General features: G+C 37.0%; 1 protein-coding gene across 6 annotated transcripts in view; it reads right to left on the bottom strand.

Moving 5' to 3' along the window:
* Positions 1-15,674, bottom strand: part of mpp7a (MAGUK p55 scaffold protein 7a) — a 142,714-nt gene that overhangs the window by 80,813 nt on the left and 46,227 nt on the right. For 4 of the 6 annotated variants that reach the window (XM_067368618.1, XM_067368617.1, XM_067368616.1 and 1 more), the window contains one exon: positions 5,530-5,648. In XM_067368618.1, coding sequence (XP_067224719.1) covers positions 5,530-5,648 — 119 coding nt within the window. Of the gene's footprint in view, positions 1-1,616; positions 1,759-5,529; positions 5,649-5,765; positions 5,875-15,674 lie in introns of those variants that run through there. The other 2 variants (XM_067368620.1, XM_067368619.1) reach the window with 2 other exon arrangements.

Here is a 15,674-nt window from a genome sequence, read left to right as displayed (position 1 = left end):
ACTTCCTCTCTTATTTGAAATTTTGTCATCAAAATAGATAGTATTTTGATCATGTTTTAAATAAGCAAAGTTCAAAAACACCTGCATTAAAATATACTAGCAGGTTTATTGCTGCATCATCAAATATTTTTTAATGAACATCGATTTGATCCATTTAACATTCAGCAGGCCTACATAAAGACAACAGAACAAAGATAAATATGAAATAAACAGTGCTTTTTAGGTAGGTTTAAAAGTTATGGACAGAAAAAGTAAACAAAATGTAAAATAACACTGCATATTCTTCACTGTATAAATTAAATACATATTAATCCTTTATTGCAACAGACTATTGTAATTATTAAAATGTAAGCAAAACAAACTAGAAGATTATTTTTTTTGTAAGTTTAAATATGTATGAGATCTGCACTATCCTTTACTAAGGCAGGACTCTTATTTTGACGGGTGTTCTAGTCTACAGACTGACAAGGAGAACATGCAGTTCTTCAGAGTTATTTTGCAGATTTAAAGTTATGCCGAAAAGGCAATAATATCTGTATGTATTTATTTACTGTTAGTTGTAATAAGTGTTTTATGTAATTCACTGTACATTGATGGTAATGCAATGGAGAGAGAGAGAGTTTAATGCGCACTTCTAGTGCTCTATAATGTTTAGCTTTTGTGGTGATTTGTTTGGAGTGAAAACAGATGCAATAAACTTAATAAAAACATCATTCAGATGGGGTCCGCTACACTTAAAGTTACAAAAGATATTTAGTCAAAAATAGCGTGCAATCTTTTGTTTTTGATTAACTTTAAAGTGCAGACAACAACGCTAGGATTATGCAACAAACATTATACAGCTCCGTGCCTTCACACAGTTAATTTATAAACCAGCATTATATTGTTATATTGCCATTTTTCCTTTTGCCAGTAGTGAGGGACCTATTGTAAGTAACTTTATGCAGTCACACACTGACTTTAAAGGGGACCTATTATGCCCCTTTTTAAGAGATGTAAAATAAGTCTCTGATGTCCCCAGAGTGTGTATGTGAAGTTTTAGCTCAAAATACCCCCCAGAGAATTTTTTATAACATGTTAAACTTGCCACTTTTTGGGGTTGAGCAAAAACGCGCTGTTTAAATGTGTTGCCCTTTCAATGCAAATGAACTGCTGCTCATGGCCTAAGAGTGCAGAGCTTCAAGAGCTGATGCTCCAAGCTCCTGTGACAGGACAATCTCACACACTAATAATCTCAGAAACTCTCTGTAGCTGTTTAGTTTGAATCGACCCCATCCGAATGATGGACAAATCTTTACTGATGAGTTTATGAAGTTTATTGTACATCACACAAAAAAGATGACCTGTACGTTATCACTCCAGAAAATAACCATAAGAGCTGAATAAAACACAGTACAAGAAGTGCGCATTAAAGTCTTTAATCTATAAACTCTCCCTCGCATTATCATTAACATACACAATGAATTACAAAAACACTCGTTACAACAGGAAACAAATATATACAGACCTACCTTATGCCTTTTTGGGGGTGCATAACAAACTGGTAAACTTTACATCCGTAAAACAACTCAGATGGACTGTAATAAAGTGCGTGCACTCTCTCTCTCTGCCATCACCAGTTTTGCTCCGGAGAGGATCACAAACAGTTTGTACTGATCCATCCTTGAGTAATAACTTTAATCACGTTGTCCTCAGTGACTCAGATGGCTATACGAGGCTCCATATAGTCTATTGAGAGCAGAACATTTGTAATGTTTTTTTGGCACAGACATTGTATATCTCTAGCTGATACAGCGAGTAAATAGAAATGGTGGACTCTGTGCTTCTCACTCAGGGGTGTGTCTATGCTAACAGGGCAGATCATCACCAGTCATGCGCGGGGTTTCCCTACTCTTACATAGGAGTATGGGTAAATATCAAACTGTGTTCTGAGTGATTGAAAATGATAAATGGGGATTAGGGAAAAAGTATTGGGCGGATTTTTACCATGATAGGCTGGTTGTTTACACATACACTGTGGACACACATCTGTGTTCAAACACCTTAAAAAGTGAATTTTCCATAATAGGTCCCCTTTAATGTAACAAACGGAAGTCATTTAAATATGAAGTGGATACAATTTCTAGCGTAGAGTTCAACTTTTGAATCAAATATGTAATGCTAAAATGAATTGGTAACACTGTACATTTTATTTTAGTAAAAGAGCTGTTAAAGAAGGCCCATATATGGAGATGGTTTGGGCATGTTTTATGCAAATTACAAACCTCAGGCACACGGTTCATTTAGAACACCCCGCATTAACATTAGACCAAGGTTAAAAAATTAATGAGCATACATGTGTGTTGTCAATTAGCCATAATTTAAATTCCAAAACAATTCACACAACTATTAGTAAATGAGAACTGCTATCCCACTCCTTTGCCACTGATGTTACTGGATCCTAGCTAAACTTTTTCCAAGTCCCAAACTGCCTTTTCCATGGTGAAAATGCATGAAACAAGGCCAGATTGGCCCTGGAGGGCTGAATACAGGAGTCTGCATTTAATCTGTTTTCATCTTGTAATAACGCTTACAGAAATTCAGGTGAAAACCGCAGCCATTAGCAGCTGATCTGACAGCTGTGTCAAGCTTACGACCCAAAGATTTGATGTTGGGTATAATTGGAGGGGGAAAAAAATCCAATCTTCATGCCAGCAGCCATATCACCCTGTAGCCCAAGACTGGTTGCCCACTGAAGCTAAGCAGGACTGAGCCTGGTTAGTACCTGGATGGGAGACCTCCTGGGAAAACCAGGTAGCTGCTGGAAGAGGTGTTAGTGAGGCCAGCAGGGGGTGCTCACCCTGTGGTCTGTGTGGGTCCTAACGCCCCAGTATGGTGACGGGGACACTGTACTGTAACAAGCACCATCCTTCGGATGAGACGTTAAACCGAGGTCCTGACTCTCTGTGGTCATTAAAAATCCCATGGTACTTCTCGTAAAGAGTAGGGATGTAACCCCGGTGTCCTGGCCAAATTCCCTCCATAGGCCCTTACCTATCATGGCCTCCTAATAATCCCCATCCATTGAATTGTCTCTTTCATTCTCTCTCCTCTCCACCTACAGCTGGTGTGTGGTGAGCGCACTGCCACCGTTGTACTGTAGCTGCCGTCGCATCATCCAAGTGGATGCTGCACATTGGTGGTGGATGAGGAGAGACCCCTGATATGATTGTAAAGCGCTTTGGGTGTACAGTAGTACATAGGAAAGCGCTATATAAATGCCTCATTCATTCATTCATGAGATACAAAAAAATAATAAATAAAAATCAGATCAAACTTTATAGGATAGCGTCTCTATCCTATATCCTAATGCCAAGTTTACACTACAGGATTTTAAGGCCGATTTGCAAGTTAACAAGCTCGCCAACAGGTCGGGCTGTGATGGGGGGGAAATCATGTATGAACTACTCAACGACGCATCAAAGAGGCTCGCTGACGTGTCGCCGACACCTCACTGACGCCAGACAAATATCTAGCATGCTAAATATCTGGAGCTGTCGGCCGACTCGATATCCTGTGGCGTCATGTGTCGCGACACAACAGCCAATGAAATATACACTGATGTCTATGGAAGCAGCAAGCCATTCAAATAGCCTATAATTTGCCAATGTTTATTCACATCAAATACACATTGTGTAAGTAACTATAAAGCTCACACTATTCTTCTCCCAGTTCACCGGCCACATGTATTTCGGTACGAATGGATGAATTCACGTACTGTAGCCTATAAATCCAACTGACAGGACTCTCTGAACTAAAGCCCAGACAAACAATAAGATCATGTTGTAGGTTTTTAAATGACAAAACACTCACTTGCAAATATATGAGAATTGGAATATCAGATAGTTGATGACATGGTGAGAAAAGTGATACATCTGTCATACAGTGTGGCCGTGGTGTGTCACGTGACAATTACGACGCGTCGTTATGGAAACATTAAAGGAAACATTCTAATGGTGGCCTGGGAGGTAAGCCAGAATATTTTAAACTTGTGTGAAAGGGTTCATTTGATTTTAATCAGATTTAATTCAAAATTTAATCTAATTTCTTCCCAATGTCCATTTTCAAATAAAGTCGTTGGGTGACAGAGTTGTTGTCAGCTCGTGTATTGTGTAACCCCCTGTTGTGGATCATTTACATAGTGTCATGTAGTGTGAACACCACAACGACTTCAAGACTCCACAGCAAGTCATGTAGTCTGAACAGCACAGCGATCTGCTGACGTAGTGTAGTCCTGTAGTGTAAACTTGGCATAAGAGACCTTAGGAAAGAACAACTGGGCTTTACTTGAAGCCTTTATGTATAATGCGTTATAAAAGGTATTCATCATGCACATTGTAATGCATTTTATTGTTTTATAAATAATTGTAACCAAAGTTAAAATGCATTAAAACACATGACAAACCAATTTCAGATGTAACAAGTTATGTACAAATATTATAATGTATTATACTTTATAAAAGTGTATATTATAACTGTGGTTACGAGTATTCATGAGATAAAACAAGGCATAATTAATGCATTAAAATACTTTTATAGTACATTATATATAAAGGCTTTAAGTGTTACTGAACAACTTACTTCCCACTAAAAAAAAAAAAAAAAAAAAATGTAAAAGTAAAGTTTCCAAATTATCCTTCTCTTTCTGTCATTTTCCCTTTTATCTAAGACACACACAGACATACTGAACCTAGGTGGAAATTACAGGTTGTGTCCGATTTCCTGTAAGGCTCTCTGGAGTGGCACCTTGGCAGAGCAACAGAGTGCAGTGGGACATGTGTGAAACCCTGCTTTAATTGCATGGAGAAAAGAGAACAGAGGTCTTTGGCTTAGACTGTGGTCTGCTGTCCTGCCTGTCAGACCTCTTCTGCCTCTGTGGGTAGACTGTTATATAGAGGACTTCTGGTGCACAGGCCAGCTCAGTCTACAGTGTGTACAACGGGGCCAATATGGCCAGTGAACTATGTATTAAGTACGAGTACAAGTATCTGAGAATCAGTGACAGCAGTGATTGACCATGAAAAGAATGAAGGGAAGAAAAATCAAAGGAATTGCAGGTAAAACAAGTGAAAGCTGATAAGTACAGGTACAACACAACCTGATTAAACTGATTTCCCAAAAGTAGCATGTGAAAACTTGTGTAAATCCACACTCAAAAAGACAAGCCATAGAGTAAATGTAAATAAGAGAAAGAAGAAATTAAATTACAAATACAGTTAAAACTGGCCTTAACCACAGATTTAGATTTAGGAACAAAAAGGACAACAGGGCATACAGCCTACATCCGATTTCAAGTCTGAAATGGTTCACATTCAATAATCACTGATTTAACTTTTTCTGGATGTGCCTTTAGATCACCACTTATTACAACCAATTATACAAAAAACACTATCCTTAAAATTACAATCATGCAATGATTTAGTGACCTAATGTGTTATGTCAAGACTTTGAGTAGTTTATGTCTAGCATTTCTCACACACACACACTCACCTTGACCAATGAATGTAAACTCCTCTCCCCGAACATAGCGTGTAGAAAGGAGCGGTCATCTGCACTCTCAACATGAGGCTGCAGCTGAGACGGCAATACAGACAACAGCTCATACAGACCTGCAGAGGAAATACAGGAAACATTACACACTCACTCAGACACACACACTCCCAATACCCAAAGAGAAAATATAGACTGATATAAACAAGACCCAGAAAATCTGCATTAACAGTCACCTGAACCATGTCAGATCGGTTATGAACATTATTCTTCAGTGAAAACCTCTGAGATGATGTGGTGTAGTATAGTCGTCACACATCAGTACACCAAGAGTAAAAAAGTGAAAACATTATGGTTTAATTTAGCATGCTCAATGGGTCAAACTAAGGGTAAAAAAAAAAGGTCCTCTCCCAGGCTGCACCTTACTTCCTCCCTTTGTCTGGATATTTCCTGTTTTTCTAGGAATCACAACTGGAACTGTGAATCAAATCCCTAAAGTTTCATTAGGATGCCTGTGATGTTTAAACAAAATAAAACCACCAACCAGGTCTTTATAACTCGCTTATGCACAAGAAAATACAAAAGATGAAGGTAGATATGACAACTTCTATTATTAATTAGGTAAATGATCAAAAAACTGTCATCATTTACTCACCTCCATGTCAATTCAAACCTATATGACTAAATTTCTCTTCTGTGGAACACAAAAGATATTTTGTAAAATGTTGGTAACCAAACCATTTTGGTTTCCATTGAAAGGACAAATAAACACCAAGCAATTTATTTTATTCTCTGCAGAGGAAAGAAAGTCATGAAGAAAGTCACAGGTTTGGAAATGACATGAGTAAATGACAGTTTCAGAATATTAATTTTTGCTGCTGTCAGATTCATACATCAACATCACTTGAGCTGAAAGTGCAAGGTGACCAGAAAGTCTTGCCTAAAGTTATTGGTCAGTTAAATTACAAATAAAATAAAAATAAATAATAATAATAATAATAAATAAATAAATAAATAAATAAATCAAATTTAGCTAACTACACTGAAGATATTTAAAAGGTGCAATGCACTGCAATGCAGCATTGTATATATGGCAATATGGCAGCCAACAGGAGTCGTCTTTTCATGCAAGTGTACATGATTTAAACATTTAATACAATACAATAATTAATCGGTAACACTTTACAACAAGGTTAATTTGTTAACAGTTAATGCACTGTGAATGAACTGCTTTATTTGTATTAACTAATATTAACAAAGAACAAATACAGTAACAAATGCATTGTTGGATTGTGGGATAATATAATATAATATAAATATAATATAATATAATATAATATAATATAATATAATATAATATAATATAATATAATATAATATAATATAATATAATATAATATATAATATAATATAATAATATATAATATAATATAATATAATAATATAATGTCACACTGTCAATTAACTAATCAATATATTTTTTTCTGTAATTAATCATGATGAATCACACCTAACATTAAAGTTAAGATATTTTTATATTGTTATACTTTCAAATTTAATCTCCTTAAATGGCATAATGGCTTTTTATCAAGCACTAGTATCACTAGCCACTTTTCCACCATCAGGCCAAACGATTCTTAGAATGGTAAGGAACTGTTCCAGTTGTGTTTCCACCTGAGCCTGGTTCGGCACGGCATGATTACAAAAAGTTCTCGGCCCAGAATTTTCGACACTGTTGTCCAACCGTGCTGAATCGTGCTGGTAGAATCCGTGACGTGACGTCGCCACTCAGAAATGGTCACTTGTCTGTTGACTGGCAACCAGTTTCTCTGTAGCTAGCTAAGCACTCTATTTGAGCAACATAAATAATAAAATTAAAAGAAATATCTGATTATCCGATTATTTACATCTCATATAATCAGTAAGTCTCTATTAAATGGATTTTTTGACATTAATTATAACCATTCAACATTATAGTGTAATTGAAAGATTATATTAGATTATATTATATTATATTATATTATATTATATTATATTATATTATATTATATTATATTATATTATATTATATTATATTATGTTATATTATATTATATTATATTATATATAGTGCTGAGTACTGATAACAAATATATGTCCTTGCTTCTAATTAAATATTAAAATGTAAAACTGGATTTATGTAACAAAATGGTTTAAAAGTCACAAACAGCATCATGTAACAAAAATACATGATACTACTGAAATAGATTAACAGAACGAATTTGATTATGGCCTCTGCATAACAAACTGCAATGTGACAAAACAGCACTGTCTTACTACACCACTTGTTGGACAAACTGGCTTGTTACTGGAAATGCAACACTGTTTTGCAACAGCTGAGCTACTTACAAATGTTAAGTTAGTAGTGGCGCTACTTTTAAGTAGTCACTCACTCGCCGACACTGTTCTGCTGACCGCTGACCATCTGGACAAGGGCTGACTTTAACAGTAAACATCTAACCTTATGTCCCAGCAGCAGCCTATAAAAGGATCTGCGTAAACTGAACATTATTGGCTGCCAGGCCAAATATACCGGGCGGGATGTGAAAGAATGCTGTGCCAAGCAGTGTTTCCTTTTCACACGCCTACACTTCCCAGCGGCCTCCAGAAAATAACAGCGTTTCTCAGACATCAATGGCGGTGCTGGAATACAACAGGGCGGAGCAGGGGGCAGAAGGACCTGCTTCTCAAATTCACAGCATTATGGGTCAGCAGAACAGGGCATGAAGTGCAGCTTTAATTACACAGCCTGTTCGGAAGGCAGCAAGGTCATCCAAACTGTCTGGAGTTAACACAATACACGCAGACACGCACAAACGCTGCACATGCATGCAGACGTGATGGTTTTCTGGAACAAAACAGATATTCTTAGGCACTCAGAAAATAAGAAACAAGGATAGCGCATACAAACACAAACACATGCCACAATATAGGCTGTCCGCATGGGAAATATGCTCCGTTGGCTCCCTGTCTGGCTCCTGTTGGCCTCACACTAGCCAGGAAGAGGACAACTGGAAGAAAACCAGACCAAATAGATTTACAACACAGGCCACATTTTGAAAAGGAACAGTAAAATGGCTTTCTTTGAATGTCTTGTTCGGATGGGTTCAAGAGTCAATAGTGCAAAAAGATTCACACACACTCGTCTCAGTGGGCTGTGCAGCAGGAAATGAACACTGGGTCAAACTTCTCTTCTTCAAGTGCAGAAAGACTGACTCTGTGAAGCAATATACATGTCATGCAAATACACACTCATGCATAAGACCACCTCAGGGGTCAGTATTTCAGGTGCTACTCAAAAACATGGTTCATGCCTGTCTGTGAGAAAACTGAGCGAGTGAATGGAAAAATGAAAACAAGAACAGCTGCACTCTGCGTACTTCCATTCATTTCCCTTTGATTTACCTCCTAAAACAGAAAAACTACATCCACAGAGAGAAAGAGAGGCCCTCCGGAGCTGACAAATTATAGTAGGGGGGAGAGAGGAAGAGAGAGAGAGAGAATTATCCGGCTACATAACAGTCTGAGTTGTAGTGACTATCTTTGATCTGTTCTTGGGGTATCTGTGTCTAAACGGCCAAAATATGCATGAAGCACACAAACATGCATTCTGAGTCCATTGCAGGATTTCATTGCAGTGTTCTTAGCTCCAGCCTCTTTAACCACAACGCACATTAGAGCTCTTCCCCAGGATCTCCCAGACCTACTAGCATGTTTTGGACCATCTACTCCAATTACACACAGTCACAGACTCTCTTTCTCTCTCTCTCTCTCTCTCTCAAAAAAAAAAAAACTGGGACAGTACAGTACCCTTTAAAAATTTTCTAATATATACCATTTAGGTACTAAAATGTAGTCTAGTTCTATACATCAGTACTGCACATATACACTGCATCATCCTACTAATTGCTTTTAGCAATAAACAATTTGTACCCCATTCTGCAACTTAAAGGGTTAGTTTACCCAAATATTCGGTCATTAATTACTCACCCTTATGTCATTCCACACCCGTAAGACCTCCACTGACAGCAAGATAATTAACACTTTCAAATGCCCAGAAAGGTACTAAAGACATATTTACAACAGTTCATGTGACTACAGTTGTTCAACCTTGATGTTGTAAAGCGACGAGAATAATTTGTGCGCAAAAAAAAAAGTAAATAAAATAATAATAATAAATGACTTTACGCAACTATCTAGTGATGGGCAATTTCAAAACACTGCTTCATGAAGCTTCGAAGCTTTCCGAATCTTTTGTTTCGAATCAGTGGTTCGGAGCGTGTGTCAAACCTCCAAAGTCAACCATCGAAATTTCAAAACGCTTCGAAACACTTATGACGTAACAAAACCTCGTTTACTGAAATCACATGACTTTCATGCTCCGAACCACTGATTAGAGAAAAAAAAAAAAAAAAAAAGTAAAGCTTTGAAGCTTCATGAAGCAGTGTTTTGAAATCGACTATCACTAGATATTGTTAAATAAAGTCGTTATTTTGTTTTTGTTTTTCTGGCACACAAAAAGTATTCTCCTCGCTCCATAACATTATGGTTGAAACACTGTAGTCACATGAACTGTTTTAAATATGTTTTTAGTACCTTTCTGGGCATTTGAAAATGTTAATTATCTTGCTGTCAATGGAGGTTGCACTGAGCAATCGGATTTTATCAAAAATATCTTAATTTGTGTTTCGAAGATGAACTAAGGTCTTACGGGTGTGGAACAACACGATGGTGAGTAATTAATGACAGAATTTTCAGTTTTGAGTGAACTAACCCATTAAATGGTTACAAATGTGAATTCGTAGCAGTAACTTTAAATCAAAATACCTGCTGATGGATGTTGATATGTGGCAATGTACAGTAAAAGACAATGTAAGAGGTGTTCAAAAAACAAAACAAAACTTTACACTACCAATACATTTTTCAATGTACTTGAAAGAAGTTTTATACATTTATTTGATCATAAACAGTAAATATTATGAAACATTACAATTTAAAATAAATATATTTTAATACACAATTTATTCCTGTGATGGAAAAGCTTAATTTTCATTTTTTAGGAGTCATTACCCCAGTCTTCAGTGTCGCATGACCCTTCAGAAATCACTATATACTGCTGATTTGGTGCTCAAGACACCAAACAGTTCTGCTGCTCAATATGTTTTTGTAAACCATGATTCAGTTTTTCAAGATTCTGTGATAATAGAAAGCTCAAAGGAATAGGGCTGAAACGATTCATCGAGTTACTCGATTAACTCGATTACAAAAATTCCTCGAGACAAAAACTCTGCCTCGAAGCCTCATTAAATTCCTATGGCGCGCACTATACGTGCAGGGATCTGATTCACACGGACCGTTGTTCAGTGTTCAGGAAGCACACCATAGCGCGTGACATTTTGAATTTAGTTGGCGCGATGGCGGAGAGTAAAGATAGATATGATGTTTAGCTTTAATGTTTTCAAGTAGTAAACGTATTCACGTTCAATTGTAAGAGAGTATAGCCTAATAAAAAGAACCCCTTCACACACACACGCATGCACCCTCGTCTCTCTCACGCGCCAGTCAGACCAATCACGTCAATGCATCACAAATGCTTAAACTTTATGTAGCCACGCAACAATAATTTCAGTATGCATTCACTGTATACACATGGACGTGATGTTGTGACGCGATTTTTCGAACAGATGCTTCACCTAAAATGCACCGCAATGCAAGTGATGCAAGCCAAATGCAGCGTTCTATTGAAAATGATTGTATGTAGGCTATTTCTGCCGTACCAAACTGCATTGAAGCAACTGGTCTGACTGGGGCGTCACTCTTCCTCACAAACGGCATGTGTTTTTGTTCTCAGGTGGGTAATTTGCAGAAGGTGCAATCCTTTTTTTGTAATGTTGTATTAAGACGAAAAAACAAAGGCCAAATGGCCTTTACTATTTAAGTTTGTATTCATAGTTTTACATGTTATACATGTTTTCCAGTAAGTTGACTTAACTGTATTGTTATATAATTGTTGGCACTGGCACTTATAAACACTAAATGGGTAAAAAATTGCAATAAAAAGGCTTAGTTTTGGAGCCAAATGTTGGAGTTGGAACCAATACCTCTGTTTTTTTTAGAACTAAAAGCCAAATGCTTGATCATTTTACAGCCACATCATTTTTCACTATGCATTATTTATTTTGGTTGTTTAAAAAAAATTATCCGATTAATCGATCAATTAAGTGCTAGATTAATCGATTACAAAAAGAATCGATAGCTGCAGCCCTACAAAGGAACAGAATTAAATTTTAAACAGAAATATATTGTATATTGTAATTTGGAGGGAAAGAAAAAAGTTATTTGGTTTCAAAATTTTTCATTTGAAGTCAGTAGCTCCCCGTGTTTTTTTCCTCCTGGCTAAAGCCATGAAGTGCTTATCAACAAAAAAAAAAAAAAAAAAAAAGAAAAAGAAGAAGAAGAAGAAAAAAAAGATTTTTTTCATTCTGATCTAGCGGTACAGTAGCCAAGGTCAAACCATTCCTCAAATGAGCATCTCTGGAGCCTGAAATCTCTGGAGCCCAGTTATTTTACTGAGATTAGACAGAACAGGAGGGAATGTGATCCTGAAGCAGCCATTTGAACACCTGTAGAAAAGATTCAGTCCAATCACATTCTGATTCCATGTGACAGTACACGTTTCATTTCTGTATCAGAGTATCAAAGCTCAATCACACCAGAAAAATAACTACAACTGGCAAGCTTGAATTTAAAGTTGGGTTTTTGAAACTGTAGCTACTACACTGAAAGAGGAACCAGATCCACGTGTCACCAGATTATCACAGACAAAATGATTGGCTCTTTTGACTTGGATTAGTAAGTCACCACCCAGAGCACCCTACCAACTACTCAGCAACATTTTAGTATTGTGATGCATATACAATAAAATAAATGTATATTGCTCATTTGTAGCTTTTGGACGTTGTGTATAAAGATGTTCAGACACTTTTTACATTCCAGCAACCAGATATTCAGAACTGAACACGTTCTGCTTGTCGACAGCGACAGATATCTCTATCCTCTGAAAATGGGGACATAAAAATAAAATACAAATAAATGAAATTCCTTCTCCCTCTTTTCTCCCTCTCCTTTCTCCTGCATTTGGTAAAATGAAGTGGAAATTTTCATTCTGATGTAATTGGAAACAGGGAGCTATTCCAGTGGCAACAAATCCTTGTGTTACAGTTCTGCATCCCTGTGGCAGTAGAGAGAGAGAAAAAGAGAGGAGAGATGGAAAAGAGGAGGATAAATAGCTGGAAATCGATAAAGTGCTCCCAAAGCGCATGCTGCTGCCGCTACTAACGTTCCTCTCTCCCTCCCTCTCTTTCGTTCTGTCCTCTGCTCCCAGATGCTCTGCATTCTTGACATCAGAATGGAAAAATTTACTGTTAGCCGAGAAGAAATTTAATATGGCCATTCCTGTCATATCCCTCATTGCAGCCATATTCAGCCGGTGCTCTGCTGAAGCCATAAGAGAGACTCAGCACCTGAACGATAAACAATATGGAGCTCAATATGGATCTCGTTACCGACAACGGCATCATTACACCATGCACTTGTTCCTAAACAGGACTGATGGAAATATTATTTCCACATACACACACTAATCAAAAAACAATTCCAGTTTCAAGTAGAATACCTGCTCCGATAGTTTCATGCATAAAACCTGTCTCACACACACACACATGCATTCATCTCCATTAGAGCAGACTTATCTGCTAAAAAACTTCTGTCCTAAAAATTTCCCACATGTCCCCTTTTGTCTCTCTCAAGCCTACCTGGCGCTCTTATCTTTTTAGTGATGCCTTGGGGAGTGTTAACGTAATTGGAGCAGCAGGCCGGCCCAGAATAACACCGTAAAACTTCATACGACTCGTAAAAACCTAGCAGGGGGCTACGATGCTCCAATCAAAGGGCAGACTCAAAGTGATCAGGCTAACAGACTGTGCGGAAGACAGGTGGGAGTGCAGCTCTGAGAACCGAAGCACTCGCTGAATTATCTGTCTTTTCGCTGTTTATGAAAATAATAATATAAATTAAAATGATAAAAAAAAAGATTTTTTAAATATATTTTTATGCCGAAAAATGCAGAAATACACAAAAAAGGAAAAAAGGGAATAAAATACTTAAGTATACAAATAAAATAAATAATACATTAAACAAATAAATGTTTTTTTTTATTTTAGATTTAAAATAAAATATGAAAATATAACAAAAAAATATATAAACAAAAAAGGGATAAATAAAACGAATAAAATCATTTAAAAATGTAAATACATTTTTAATTTAATATTTGTTTGTTTTAAATTTGTTTTTTAATCCATCAATCAACCAACCAACCAACCAACCAATGGTACAGAACTTGACTGCAATTAGGACAGGGTTAGACAGTCACAATTTTTGTCTCAAATCAGTCAAGAAAAAAGTAATCTATTGATAACATAAAAGCAAGGGATGAAGGCATGTTTAAGGCTTTTTGATGTTATTCTTTTTGGGAGACAGAGAATAATTTCTGGCTTTGTCAATGCGAGCTGAAGTGAACAGGATGATTGAGTTTGCAGTTGATGCAAGAGGAATTACAGTAATTTATCATTTGACATCAACACCAGAGTTTCTTTCTCTCACATACACATTTTACAGGTAGTGGGTGGATGGGTTTGTCAGTCCAAGGACACCCAAGGGTAGTGAAATCAAATGCCACCAGGAAGCAAAACACCCACACAAAAAAAACAGGATACATGATGGAGTAAAAGAATAGCATTTTATGTCCATACAGAGAAATGAGACTAGAAGAGAACAGACACTGTGTGGAGGAGAGGTTTAATGAGAGAGAAAGAATAGACATGCATTGATCATGCAAGCCAAAAACAAGCTAATAATTTAGTGGCAGTCATCCTTGATCAATTTTATAGCAGTCTTTGGTGATTAAATCTCAATTTCCTGCCTTATGAATGGGACGTTTAATGTGTGTGTCTCTGTGTCTGTGTCTGTGTGTGTGTGTGTGTGTGTGTGTGTGTGTGTGTGTGTGTGTGTGTGTGTGTGTGTGTGTGTGTGTGTGTGTGTGTGTGTGTGTGTGTGTGTGTGTGTGTGTGTGTGCTTTTGTTTATATTACATTGTGGGGACCAAATGTCCCCATGATGTAATATAAACCTGAGTTCACCTACATCATGGGGACCAGCCAGCGGTCCCCACAATGTAAATGGGTTTATAAATCATATAGAATGAGTTTTTGTGAAAAAGTAAAAGTTTGCACAGTTTCCTGTGAGGGTTAGGTTTAGGGGTAGGGGCAGGGTAGGGGGATAGAATGTACAGTTTGTTCAGTGTAAAATGCATTGAAGTCTATGGAAAGTCCCCACAATTCACAAAAACAAACATGTGTGTGTGTGTGTGTGTGTGTGTGTGTGTGTGTGTGTGAGAGAAAGGGTTTATGTCATATGTCCAACAGCAGTATAGCAGCCAATAACACATCAAGAGCAGTGGCATAACGACACACGAGTGCTTGCACACATCTTGACATGAGGTATGTAATGGTTCTAATCTATCAGATCCACAGTGGCTTACTGGGCGTTCAAAGTGTTCATTAAAAACCTGTTGGGCAAGAAAGGATCGCGCACAGCAGACGTAACCTAACCATACCGCATGTCTCCCAGCAATCTTACAATCATCCATCAGACTTTTATACCTCAACTAGGCATTATTTTCTAATAGATTACATTCACTTAGTAATCCATTCTTTGTAAAGGAAATGAGACTGAGAGTGAGGGATTTGGGCAAGGAAAAGAAAAAAAGAGAGAGAGACTCAGTGTGTGTTTGAGAGTACATTTGTGTATAAGGATACATTCCATTGATCAATAGTAACAAAAATAAATGCTATTTTAAAAAAAACATAATTTAGTAAAAACATTCTATTCAAAGAATAATAAGGGTGTAACCCTCATGTCATGATATGATATTATTGTGATACTCCAAGAAAAAAAAAATGTACTGTTGATTAAAATGCAAAGTTTATTACATTGGTGGTGGAAATGAATAGGCTTGGACTTGGTGCTGGTATCCCAAATGCACACACT

Source organism: Chanodichthys erythropterus, chromosome 19, assembly GCF_024489055.1.
Source record: "Chanodichthys erythropterus isolate Z2021 chromosome 19, ASM2448905v1, whole genome shotgun sequence".
NCBI classification, from domain to species: domain Eukaryota; kingdom Metazoa; phylum Chordata; class Actinopteri; order Cypriniformes; family Xenocyprididae; genus Chanodichthys; species Chanodichthys erythropterus.
The sequence above is the reverse complement of the archived record's forward strand: the minus strand, read 5'-3'. Positions and strand labels throughout refer to the sequence as shown.